We start from the raw sequence: 13,687 nt of genomic DNA on the forward strand, positions 1-13,687 counted from the left end.
ACTATTTTTTATGAAATTTGTGTACAGTATGTGGATTCAAGACAAAGTCTATTTATTCCGAAAAGAATTTTGCAGGATTATCCATCAAAGGAGAGAATCTTTCGAGTATCCTTGTTTATCATTGTGCTAGTCTGATATTAAATCGTTTTCTATATAGATGAATGAGAGCATAGTTCTAAAAGTAGAAATGAATTTGTAAGCTACTGTAAACGTTGGAACCCCATCCCTCACATTGTTCAAACAAACCAGAACACATTTCCCGCTTGTAAAAATGCTCACGTATTTGGGGAAGTGAAAAGTCAGTCGGAGAAGAAAAAGCGAGTCCGGTTAACTGGAAAAGTTGGAAAAATGTCCAAACAAGATGATTGACACCCGGGTGGGATTAAGACTTGCCGCCAACTAACTTGACTGACTTCATCCATCAGAGACGTGGACGTCGGAGGAAGAAGGGATATAAAGAGAAAGAGGGAGAAGTAGTGAAAGAGAGAGGGACGTGGTCTGCAGGACCCAACAATGTCACGTTTCTCTGCGAAAAGGGGGCCAAACGAAAACATGTCATGCCATTTCCAATATTCACCTTGCTATGGGTTCTCCATCCATCCAAACTCTTTGCTCACTCCTTTTCACTTTTTCTTCCTCATATTATCTTCCAGTTTTCCATTCTCTCTCTTTCCTTTGAGAATTTCCCTTTCATTCCCAACCGTTTCATTACCTTGTTATCTACTTTTTCGTCTATGTCTCTCACTTCTCCTGCAGTCTCTCCTCGTTCGTTTTTCCTTCCTTTTTTAGCTTCCTCTTCTTCCTTTGGACAGTTGATTAACCTTCATTCCAACTCCTGAATTTCCTCTATAATCATCCTCTATAACCTTGGACTAAGAACCTCGTATCCCTCCATAACCTTCAAACTTATCACTCATAGTGCCGGTTGCACAACAGCCGGTTAAATGTTAACCGTGATTAATTCCACGAGAACCAATAAGAGAAGCCGTCTTTTCAAAAACGCCTTCTCTGATTGGTTCCCGTGGAATTAATCATGGTTAAAATTTAACCGGCCTTTGTGCAACCGGGCCTTACTATCCAATTCATTCTTAGGGTTCATCTCTTCCCCGTTTCTTCTTCTTCTTCTTCTTCTTCTTCTTCTTCTTCTCCTTCTTCTTTCTCTTTAACTACCTTTTCGCTCTCCCCTTTTTCTTCTCCTTCTCTTTCTTTTTTTTCTCTTCCTTAGATATGGATATTTCTTTTTTCTCTTCCTTTTCGCTCTTAGATATGTGTTATCCTTCATCGTTATTTTGATATTCCTATATTATTCCAAGTCTCCTTATTCCAATTATTACTCAAGTCTCATATTATACCAAGTTATTCTCTCTTACGAATTATTATTTTATTATTATTATTATAATTTTCACAAGAAAGCACTGAATGGGAGAGAAAAACTAAGGATACTCCTTCTACTATTTCTCTCCCAAATTTAGTTAATATTATTTCATTGTACATGAATGATTTTTGCCCTCCTTCATTCCTTATATGGTATTTCAATCCATTCTATGTCTTTTTTCAATAATTCATAATATTTAAGTTCAGTTTTCCAACAATATACACCAATACAAACCAATACCTGATGTCCCATGTATCTAGAATCTCTATTCAGTCTCGTCTTGATACTTTTTATCCGACTCATATTTTCTCCCATCTTTTTTCTCCTAACCTTCTCCTTTCCTGGCCTTCTTTTTCTTTTTCTACTACCTTATCAACAACACCTTCTTTTCTCTTTTCTCATTTATCACTTCCACATAACTTCAACTTCTTCTCTCTTCAACTTCTTACTCTCACTCACTCACCCACACTATCTCTCAACTTGTGTCGACTCGGGCAGGTACAATTCTAATAAATAGTGACATCAAGTTAGAACGTGGTGGCATCTCTCTGCTATTATTTGTACCACTTTCAACACTTCAACACTACTGAGCAACGCGCAACACGTTTCTTGCTGGCTAATAAAATTTCCACTCTCCCTCTCATTTTTCTTCTCATCCTTCTTCTTCTTCTTCTTCCTATCTTTCTCCTCCTCCTCTTCTATCTCACGCTCCTCTAATTTTTATTATTCCCTCTACTGCTTCTGTCATGACTTATTCGTTCCATCTAATCCTCAACTGTCTTCTATCATTCCCACATTCCAACCAATCTTCTCCAGCTTCTGGTGACAACGTTACAAAGTTGATCCAACTGAATAATTGTTAAATATATATCTTGTTTCAGGGGTGACTGATACTATTATGCCATGTTAGCGGCACAATGCTACAAAATTCATGTTCTCAAAATATCACATTTTATTGATGAGCTTCAAGATATTTGAATAATCTTTGAAATGATATTATTCATAATGTAGATTGGAGTGATTATGTTTTCAAGAGATTGAGAGTTATAAATTCCGATAGATATGAGTATGACACCAGAAATAAACATCAAAATTCCTCTTACTACCATATGACAGTTATACTCCGTTCAAATTAACTTCAGACTTGGAGGAATATGCGGCGCAGAAAAATGGAGGGAGATCAGCCAATTACAGTGATGGATAGAGTCATTTTGTACAGATAGTGATGGCAATCTTGTAGGAGGGGAAGAGCAAGTCATTGAGCGGTGGAGAGAATATTTCAATGAATTGCTTGGAGGAATAGCTGAGGAGGATCTACAACTGGAATGCAATCAAATAGGTCCAGAACCATTCATTGAAGAGCCTCAGATACATGAAGTAGAGGAAGCCGTTGAATCACTGAAAAATAATAAGGCCCCAGGGGAAGATACAATAACTGCAGAAATGATAAAGGCCGGTGGTCCACACCTTCTCAAAGCTTTACATAGTTTAATTGTTCAAATTTGGAGAGAAGAAGAAATGCCTGAAGATTGGCGGATGGCGGTAATCTGCCCTATCCATAAGAAAGGAAGCAAGACTGACTGCTCAAACTATAGAGGTATCTCCTTATTGAATATTGCTTATAAAGTCCTAACCAAGATAATAGGTAGAAGGTTGATGCCTTATGTGGAAGAAATTTTAGGGGACTACCAAGCTGGATTTAGACCAAACCGATCATGCACAGACCATATATTCACTATCCGTACAATTTTGGAAAAATGCTATGAGTATAATATTGATTTGCACCAATTATACATAGATTATAAGCAAGCATTTGATAGTGTGAAAAGGGATAGTCTGTTAGCAAGTATGATTGAATTCGGTATACCTGGCAAACTTACAAGATTAGTGAGAATGACTTTGAAAGGTACAAAGTACAGAGTGAAGATCCAGGGAAGCCTGTCCAACAGTTTCTTGGCAAGTAATGGACTTAGACAAGGAGATGTATTATCGGCCATGCTATTCAATATTAGTTTGGAAAAGGTTATACGGAGTTTGACAGTTAACCCAAATGGAACCATCATGGATAGGACTCTACAATACATGGCATACGCAGATGATGTGGTCCTACTAGCAAGAAATAAAAGAGCCCTACTGGAAGGATTTGACCAACTTAAGACTGGATCTGAGCAAACAGGTCTCAAAATTAATAATAATAAGAGAAAATATATGCACAATAGTAGAAAAAATACCCAAGGGAATGAAAGACGTTTTGTGTTTGGAGACAGTAGTTTTGAGAAGGTTGAGGAATTCAAATATCTGGGAGCTGTAATAACACAAAAAAACGAAGTCCCAATAGAAATCAAAGCTAAAGTATCAGCTGGGAATAGATGTTATTATGCTTTAAAAACTTTTATCAATTCCCGACTTATCTCAAGAAGGCTAAAAGTGCAAGTTTACAACACTGTCATAAGACCAGCCGTACTATATGGTGCAGAAACCTGGGTACTTACTCAGAGGGACGAGACCATACTCAATGTCTGGGAAAGAAAGATCCTCCGAAAAATCTACGGACCCACCTATAGTGATGGAGAGTGGAGGATCCGCACTAACCAAGAGTTGCGAGAGCTCTACAACAACCCAGACATTGTAGTTGAAATAAAAATGAGACGTCTAGGTTGGTTAGGACATGTGGAGCGCATGGATGACTCAAGGAGCGCAAAGAAAGTCCACAGAATGAATCCTGGAGGAAGAAGACTGAGGGGAAGACCAAGAATGCGTTGGATTGACGACGTGGAGAATGACTTGAGGCAGATGGGTATCAGAGGATGGAGAAGGAAAGCTCAAAATCGGGACGAATGGAGAGGCATACTGCGGGAGGCCAAGACCCTCAATTGGTTGTAGAGCCGAGGAGTAAGTAAGTAAGTATAGAGTCATAGGTAGAAGCGCAGTTGCCAATTTGTCGATTATAGTCAGTCGATTGAAGGATTCCAGACAGGAAACTCCGTAGGTTTAACATGAGCGCTTGAATACTGACGAGAAATAGAGGAATGCTGGCCGGCTAGAACGGCAACTTCGCAGCCGTTGTATCCCTACCTCTGTATGCCTTTTCTGCTGCGTATGTCCATCCCAAGTATGAAGTTAATTTGTACAGAGTTAAAGTATGAGTAGAAAAACAACTTAAATGAATCTAAAATTGTTGTGAAAAGAATGAGAACATCACGATATTACAACTCTTACAGTAGCATTTTCCAATAATAATTATCATTCGAACATATTGAAGTTCAGCTCATCAAACTGTCAGTGTAATATCTCGTGTAGATTAGATATTAATAACTGCTTTTACCAAAGGGTAGACGTGATAAAGAAAGCTAATTTTTTTTACTCTATGAAAGTTTGTTATAATTAAACATTCTCTCTACCATTATTTACAACAATTTCGACTCTACTATGGCTGCCTAGCCTAATACAAAAAACATTGAAAGGAATTTGGAATGGTACAATAGAACAAAAAAAAAACTTATCGTTATGCAAATAAAGTTCGATCGCCCCTTGTCATTCGAGTAGGATTAATTTTTAGACTCACTCATAATGAAGATGTTGAAGAAATAATCACCATTAAATAATGATTTGGGTGATCCACACTTCCAAATGGTGTCTGAACGCGCTCCGTTCGCTTCAACGGTTAAAAGAAGAGTGCACGGAAAAAATGCAATTTTTGTCCCAGGTCCGACTCTTGCTAGGCCTACACGTGGAAAACTAGACTACGGCAGGGGGGAAGAAGAGCCGGAAGCTGTTGATGGGACGAGTGGATGGAAACTATCTTTCCCAGGCTGGGATGCAAGCTAAGCAGTTCTCAACCCTGAGAAAGATCCTCACCTCGTCCATCGGTTGAAAAAATGCAAGTTTTCCGTAGCCTATGCTAGGCAGCCAACAAATAAAATATTACGTTCTAATTTTCACTAATTTCAATAACACTATTTCCAATTGCTTCCATTACATCAGCATACCTTATGATAACATCAATTCACTCCATTCAACACACTCTGACAGTTTGAAGTAAATCTCGCTTGTGAATATCAGCGAACCCTGATGGTGTGAGGATAAACATAAGTGTGTTATGATGAGAAAGAGACTGCAATAGAAAGAGAGAGTTCCAAAATGAAAGAGAGCCAGCCGAAAGTGTTGAAGATAAGAAGTTAATTCTCGTGTAAGCGTGCTAATCTGGATAGGGGCTCATGAGGGTGGAATGTGTATCTGGGGATTTCTGCAAGGTTTTGGATGTGTGGAAAGGTTTTCAAGGGGGATAAGGAGGTTGAAGAGAAGTAGGAGGAGGAGGTACGAGAAAAGGGAAAAGTGGTGATGAAGTGTATTGTGTGAAGAAGACGAAAAAGATGATCATAATGAGGAAGGAGGATCGGGAGCATCAGAAGAGGGAGGGGGATGAGGGGGGGGTAGAGGAGGAGCAGGAGGAGGAGGAGGATGAGAGAGGTGAAGGGGAAGGAAGAGGAGGAGGATGAGAGAGGTGAAGGGGAAGGAAGAGGAGGAGGATGAGATAGAGGAGAATAGGGAGGAGGAAGAGGAGAGGATTAGGAGGAGGGAGAGGGGATGAGAGGAGGTGGAGAAGATAAAAGAATGAAGAGAGGTGGAGATGTAGGAGAGGTGGAGATGTGGGAGAGGTGGAGAAGCAGAATGAGAATGTGAAGAAAGGAAAATATAGAAGAATTTTGTAATGAATGAAACTAGAAGGTTTGAAAATAAATAGGATGTAGAAGTAGGCATAGAGGAGTATGAGTTCAAATAGATTAGAAAGAAAAGAAAAACAATAGGAAACAATATGAGAATAGGCAAAGAGCATGAAGGAAAATGGAAAGGTGCTAGCTGAATGGAGAGAAGTAAAAATGAAAAAAGAACAAGAGGGAAGTTATAGAAGAAGCAAGAAGAAGATAGAGAAGAGGCATGAAAAAGTTAAAACAGAAAATGAGAAGTAGTAGTAAGAGGAGTAGAAGGATGAAGATGAGGAGGAAGAGGAGGGGGAGAAGTAAAAGGTTTGACTGTTGAACAATTTGTGAGTCTAGAATGCGTGAGATGTGCAGCCAAGAAAAGCCTGCAAAGATAGGCGTTATCTTAGTAAGTTGGTGTTGGAGTGATGATGAGTTCTGAACACTTCTTTCTATCTCACTCCGCTCTCTCACTGAATTTTGAAAATGAATTATAATATGAGGTGTAACTAGAATGTAACAACATTTTAGCTTCAAAACATGTATTTCGATTTTATACAATTTGTTGAATAATTATTAACAGCTTTAATATACTCTATCCCTACAACTCTATATGTGGATTTATCATTGTTTAAAACAAGATTTAGGAAATAATTCATTCATTTATTTATTTATCCTTGGACAATAGATACGATCCAGGTGTAAACAACAGGGATTTGCCCAAAACTGCCTTCAACCTTATTTGATAAGGAACAGTCCTGAGGCAATTATTTAGAGTTCATTATTTGATTTAACACAATTGTAAGTCCAAAAAATCTATCAACCAGTTGCATTCTATTTTTAGAAACTGATTAATGTATGAGTGTTACCATTATTATGACTATTCTGTTCAATTTCATAACGAGTTTATAGTTTGATTCAAGGAAGAAAGCAAATGTACAATGGAATCAATGTATTTATTAGTGAATGTACACTATTATTTTTGAACAGGGATGAAAGGTGCCTCCAAGAAGTATGCCACTTTTCAATTCACTGCAATTTGTATATCTTGAAATCTATGGTTTATATTCATTTTTGTTTTGTTTTGCAGAAGAATGTGGAAAATGTCGCGCTGGAACAAAGAGACTCAACATGAACAAGTTTTGCAAGAGGGATTATGGTGAGTTGTTTTGATTGATGACTGATGAGGGAATAATAACATTAACCCGAGTGCAGTAAACCCATAGAGAAAAAATAACAAAAGCAATGCTACAGCAGAATAGCACATAGCTTAATATGCTATCTTTTCTCTATGGTAAAACTTGGTGCAATAGAACTTATCTGTGTTACATGTAGTACAGGTTTTCAAAAGTTAGAGCTTTACAATATTCATAGAACAAATAGGAGCATCAAAAATTGTGATATTGCTATTTATTGATTGGCTGCCTCTATTTTGAAATTGAGAGACGATGTTTTAGCTGCCCTCTCTCTCACTTAACCCTCTAACTTAACGCTCTATTTTAGTTTATTAATCTAATCTTCAGCATTAAACAACCAACAAAATAACTTGTTTGCTAATATCAGGTTTTTATTAATGGCGCTTTATTATTCCGTACAGCATGAAGTTGTATTGTTAGAATGATTAGTCAAATTCCTGTTTCCCGAAATTTGAATTTTCAATAGAATTTGATCAATTACCGTATTAGAAAAGTCATTTGAGAAATTGTTTATCAATAGACATTGTACATTTATAACAATTAATGCATTGACAATATGAATCCTACAAAACGTTCAAATCAATTATATTTCAAACCAATTAGATCACAATAAAGACCTATTTGTCAAGTTCTCTGTCCAGAATGTTACGATACTCTGAAATTTGACTATATATTCGTTTATTTATATTTTTCTTCAATCACAAAAAATATATATTGAAGAACCATCAGTGTACTCTGAAATTTGACTATATATTCGTTTATTCATATTTTTCTCCAATCACAAAAAATATATATTGAAGAACCATCAGTTTGTTTTGAATGCCTAAATTTCGTTATTCCTTCAATTGATTGCATTATAGTATAGAATATTGAATAATATAAAATATGGTATTAAAGTGCACAATAGTTTTAAGCAATGTACCTAGAATACTAGGATTTGTATGCTAGATAACTTGGTTTTAAGTATGTTTCGTTGGCATAATACTGTTCGACCAAGATTTAAATAATATATTTTCTCTTATTCTACGAGTGATTCTACGCGGAGCGATGTTTTGTGAGATCATTGCAACAAATTTATGATGTTTTCAATCCCTAATCGTTGATCTTAGTTCCCCTAATAAACATAACGAATAATAAGTAGTACATAACTGAATGTGTGATATTATGTACATTGCATTACTGTAAACCTATTTCATGATAATTCTAATAAACCAGAGTTATTCTATAACCAATTTTCTTGTGTTGTAAACGCAGCGATCCTAGGCAAAGTGATGGACCGTGAGATCATTGACGACTGGTCTCGCTTCACGATGTCCATCCAGTCCATCTACAAGAAGGCAGGTGATTCGCGTCTGCGCAGAAGTGGCACCACGCACGTCTGGGTCACCAATCGCGATCTCGCCTGCAAGTGTCCCAAAATCAAGTCCAACAAGTGAGTATGAGGCAGCATGGTGTAAGTGAAAATTGTATAAAGAGTGCTCTGAAATAAGATGAATTGAAAATTGAGATGAGAGAGATAAATTGAATGAATAAATTGCCAACAAACAAATATAGAGCAGCATTACAACACAAAAGTAGAAAATAACATTCTCTGATAATTCACTCATTATTAGAGATGTTTGCTAAAAATTAAAAATTGCTGAAACTTTGTCGAAATGGATCTCATTGTTCAGTCTTGCATGGTCATGCCAGATTTGGCAAATGAGATTGAATTAGATGGCTGCGTCCACATGACCAAGTAAGTTTCAATAGAACAATAGGTTCTTATTTAACAATAAGACTTAGATTTTTTTCAGATTTCTACAGTGGAACAGTCAAATTTCCTGCCCACACATACAGTCTTAGTTGTCGAATCTGACACGATCATACAAGACTGACGATAATTTATTTTTCCTACAGTTACGTTGAAAAGTGGTCATTGCTGCACTGATTACAGAACGCAAAGAATCACTTTTCCGCTCTAGTGCGGGAATAGTATATTTCGCACCTAGGGTCGAAAATGTACGTTTTCCGGCTCGAGATCGCGGTTTTCAAGTTCGAGACGAAGTCGAGAACTTGAAGCGTTCGAGAGCCGGAAAAACATTTTTGCCCATGTTGCGAACGCTATTTTTCGCCACACCAAAAAAAAACTTCCCAATATATAAGAAATTGGAAAATAAATAGAATTCAAACAGCGTATTTTGATAGTTTGAATCTTGGTTATGACAACTTTCACTGTCAATTAATTTCAATATTACTAATTAATAATTTACAATAGTGACAATATTTTTATACTATTAATATTTCGAATAATTGTTTGAATTTTTATAGCTCGCGCTTTGCGCCTGGTGCAATATCTCATGGATAGATGGATGAATAGAATTTTCATTACTATTTTGAAATAATGTGATTAAAAAATTAATATAATTGCATATTTCACAGTTTTGTCTCAAATATATCTAAAAAATTGATTGAAATATTTAAATTACGGTAACTAATATAAAAAATAGCTAATAAAAGTCGAAATTCATCGACAAAAAGAAATGTCATTGACCGAGGTTCAATGAAAAAATTACTAGGAATTTTTCAGTCAAGGCTGAGTTTCACCAGTAGGCTTACCTTAAACTTTAGATCTCTGCTGTATTTTCCTATTATTATTGTTGATTGTATTGCATTAAGAAGTGGAATTCGATAATAAAAAAGAAACAATTATTACTCTACCTCACTTTTAAATATTGATACAATTATTGTACTTTGATTTCAAATTCGATTCTTCACTTTTAAATACTTGCGATACGTACCTTTCTGACAATGGACAATGCAGCCAACATTATATTGTTGAGGCTATGGAGATATCATCGTATTCTATTGTTTGATATCAAAAACACAATAATAAATATTAAATTATGAAACAGTAATTTATAAAATATATTATAGACATGATACCGCGATTCACAATACATAATTATATAGATTATTACAGTCGTTATGAGATTATCTCTAACTTATGATTTTTGTGAGATCGGACATGATCAGCTGTTATTCAAGGTCATTTTACAGCCCTAGGGCCGTAAAGTTTTACCGGCCTGGTCGGAAAACAATCACTTTTGGCCTCCATATGACGCACGTAAACCAGCTCATTACATCCAAGTGTGGCGAAAAAAATTTTTCTGCACTCCAGATTTGCAACATGGCAACGCAAAATAGTTAGTAGGTTATATGGAGCACCAGTGCAGCCAAATAAAAATTAAGTTGGTAACAGTGACTGTGGTGCACGTTATAAGAATATTGAGGCGGTGGACAACAGTGGATGACAGCCGCCCCTTCATTCAAACACTAAGGTTTTTATTAATAATAAAATTACACAGAAAAACATTTCATGCATTGCAGGGATTTTACCCATAATTACCCACTTTTCATATTCAATGATAACTGTAGGAAAAATTATATGTGAAATACGTGCGCAAAGTTCCTCTGCTGCACTCAAGAAACCATTCCGCCCTCGCCTACGGCTCGCGCGTAAACGTTCTTTCGGTGCAGCAAACTGTCACTTTGCGCACTAGTTGCACAAATAACTATTAAGCGTGTGTGGACTATACTTAAAACCTTGTAAGAAACTAAGAATAGTATGTCACTCAAAGAAATAGTTATATCAGCTATCTGTTTAGTCAATGTAGATCACATTGTGACAATACGAGAGGATAATAAGCCACGACTTCGTGAAGTGGTTCACAAATCATGAATTCAGATCATAGTAGTTATAGTATGGATAGTGTACACAACTGGCTCACTGGATAGACGACTGGTGCAGCAGAATGCATCGATTCCAGCGTCGAAGCCGTCAGTGTGACTAGAGTAAGGTTGTCATACTCAATATTTTTCTGTACTAATAAAGACAAAAAAATTGTGATTGAATTTCAGCTTCCTCAATAAAATTTCACACAAGTAGACAGAAATAATATAAAAATAAGTCCATGTTTATTGAATAAAAATTGAAATATGTTTGAAAGAATAAGACTTTGATATTGTCAATACCACTTTTATTTATTCGAAAATTAATTTATAATTCAGTGGTATAAAGTGGTATTTATAAAGTGGTATTGACAATATCAAAGTCTTATTCTTTCAATTATGGAGAAATACCACAACATCTCATACCATACAATCAAATCATTGAAATATGTTTATTTTATTTAATGTGTCATTTATATAATATTCATACAAATTTGAATCAATTTATTAAAACGATTATTTGAAAAACAAATAACAGAAACATAACAAACAATAATATTATATGTCATATAATAATATTCATTCCCATTAGAATGGGATTAAAGCCCATTAAGTGGTTCAAATAGAAATACATTCATTGATAAATTCGTTCCAAAAATCTACTTTGAGTCACACCGTTTACTATAATGTTTAAATAGGCAACGGTTTTAAGCAATAACATATTTCTCTCTCCGAATGAAGTGTTTCAAATCTTCTTAAGTCTCTTAACCTGCATAGTGGTATCGAAAAAATAACTTCAAATTAATTTGTTAATTCTTAAAATTTAGTGCTGTAGATCTTTTTAGGACTCCAAACGAACTCAAGTCCAAACAGGACTCAAGGAATAATTTTTAATTATTAATTTTTTGCAGATCGTACCTGATCCTGGGCAAAGAACGGGAAGGACAAGCGGACGGCCCCGGACCAGGACTAATGATGACTCAGCGCTCCATTGTGATCGAGTGGAAGGATGACTGGCACAGCAGAATGCGTCGATTCCAGCGCCGCAGCCGTCAGTGTGACTAGAGTCCCTATCACTAGAGTCCTGACTAGAGTCGCAATCACTCCTGTCCGGACTCAAGCCGAAGCTAGAGTCGCAATGACTCCTGTCCAGACTCAAGTCGAATCTAGGATTGATGTGACTCCTGTCTGGACTGAAGTCGGAACCAGAGTTGCTATGACTCTAGTCCTGTCTCCTTGACTAGGATATTCGTGGCTCCAGTCTCAACTCGAAATCTAAAGTATTCCTAGAATCAGGACTAGAGTCGACTAGACTAAGTTGTACTAGAGTCGACTGTATTAGAGTCGGGAATAAAATCTGGACTGGAGTGTATTCACAGAGAGATTCGCGATATTTAGTCAGCATGTGATTAACAAGGTTTTTAGTCCTTTTCTGTCATTATCTTTACACAAAACAGACAGCTCTATCATTCCCCAACTTCGCACTGGTTTTAGATTGTTCCTTATGAATTGGTTTTAAATTGTTTAGAAATATGATGAACTAGAAACATAATTATTTCATCTCAATCATGAGGATTTCTTTAGGAAAAAAAACAATTTTTTTTTGAAAAAAAGAAAAATTGTGAGATAGAATTGATTATTCTAAAAAATAACCAACAATTTGTAATAAGTTTATATCGGATCAGACTCACTGGGATAACATAATGAATAACATATTTCTACTATATTACAGAAAATGGTTGAAATTGAAAATTTGCTGAATATCTATACAGATCCAAAATCTACAATCAAGAATTCAATCTAACATGACAGGTCCTGTTATCCTGTATTAATGTTCTAGCTTGTTTACAGTCACTACTAATAGTGAAAATCAGGCTTTATTCCAGTAATAATAAAATATATTATAAATAATAGTAAAATCCTTGCAATGAGTTGAGTAAGAGGAACGTAGAGCTATCTGTCCAGATAAGAAAAGCAGACATCAGTTATTAAAGCAATGCTTACAATATAAAGTGAAACTCACTGTAGGTATCATAATTCTCTACACGACTTGAGTTAACAGTAGAGTCCAGACTAGATTCGAGTCCTGACTGGAGCTCCGAATATAATCCTGAGTCCGGACTAGAGTCACATTTTCAAGAACATTGAATCAATCAAATATTCCAAAAGAATCTCAATATCAATTAAATCAAGGATTTACATTTCCAAACTGAATATCACAAATACCATTGACAAAACTTCATTTATTTCAACATTTTCTTTTCATTTACTATTTTCAGAATATAGGCTATAACTTAAAAATTTGTTTCAATTTAAAGGCTGAACTAACTTAGAACGTGTATTCATTTCGAAGGCTAAAATAACTTACACATTAAAATTTTATTCAAAGTCATACTCATTCGTTTAAGTTCAAGTAGACTGAATGAATGCTTACTAGGTATTTGTAATATGAATGATTTTTCAACAACATTTCAAAATATAATTATGAATGATTTTCTGCTATAAGTGAGGTGCTGTGTTAAATATTATTTATTGAATAATACGTATTATTATTATTATAATAAATGTATTAGTATTGAATGGAATGATATATGAATGAAGGTTTCTGTACCATATTTGGTATAACATGGGAGTTGGGAGTGAGTGAGCAGTAGGCCTATTCTAAGCATAATAATATAGTATAATCTACTGTATTATGAATTTAG

At 35.6% G+C, this 13,687-nt stretch overlaps 1 protein-coding gene across 1 annotated transcript in view; it reads left to right on the plus strand.

Moving 5' to 3' along the window:
* LOC111058371 (netrin-1) overlaps positions 1 to 13,119 on the plus strand; it is a 96,868-nt gene extending 83,749 nt beyond the window's left edge. Inside the window, exons 4-6 of the mRNA XM_039428925.1 lie at positions 7,166 to 7,234; positions 8,526 to 8,703; positions 11,894 to 13,119. Of these exons, the coding sequence (XP_039284859.1) occupies positions 7,166 to 7,234; positions 8,526 to 8,703; positions 11,894 to 12,047 (401 nt within the window). The 3' untranslated portion in view covers positions 12,048 to 13,119. The remainder of the gene's footprint in view (positions 1 to 7,165; positions 7,235 to 8,525; positions 8,704 to 11,893) is intronic.
* Positions 13,120 to 13,687: the final 568 nt, after the last annotated feature.

This window comes from Nilaparvata lugens, chromosome 5, assembly GCF_014356525.2.
Source record: "Nilaparvata lugens isolate BPH chromosome 5, ASM1435652v1, whole genome shotgun sequence".
NCBI classification, from domain to species: domain Eukaryota; kingdom Metazoa; phylum Arthropoda; class Insecta; order Hemiptera; family Delphacidae; genus Nilaparvata; species Nilaparvata lugens.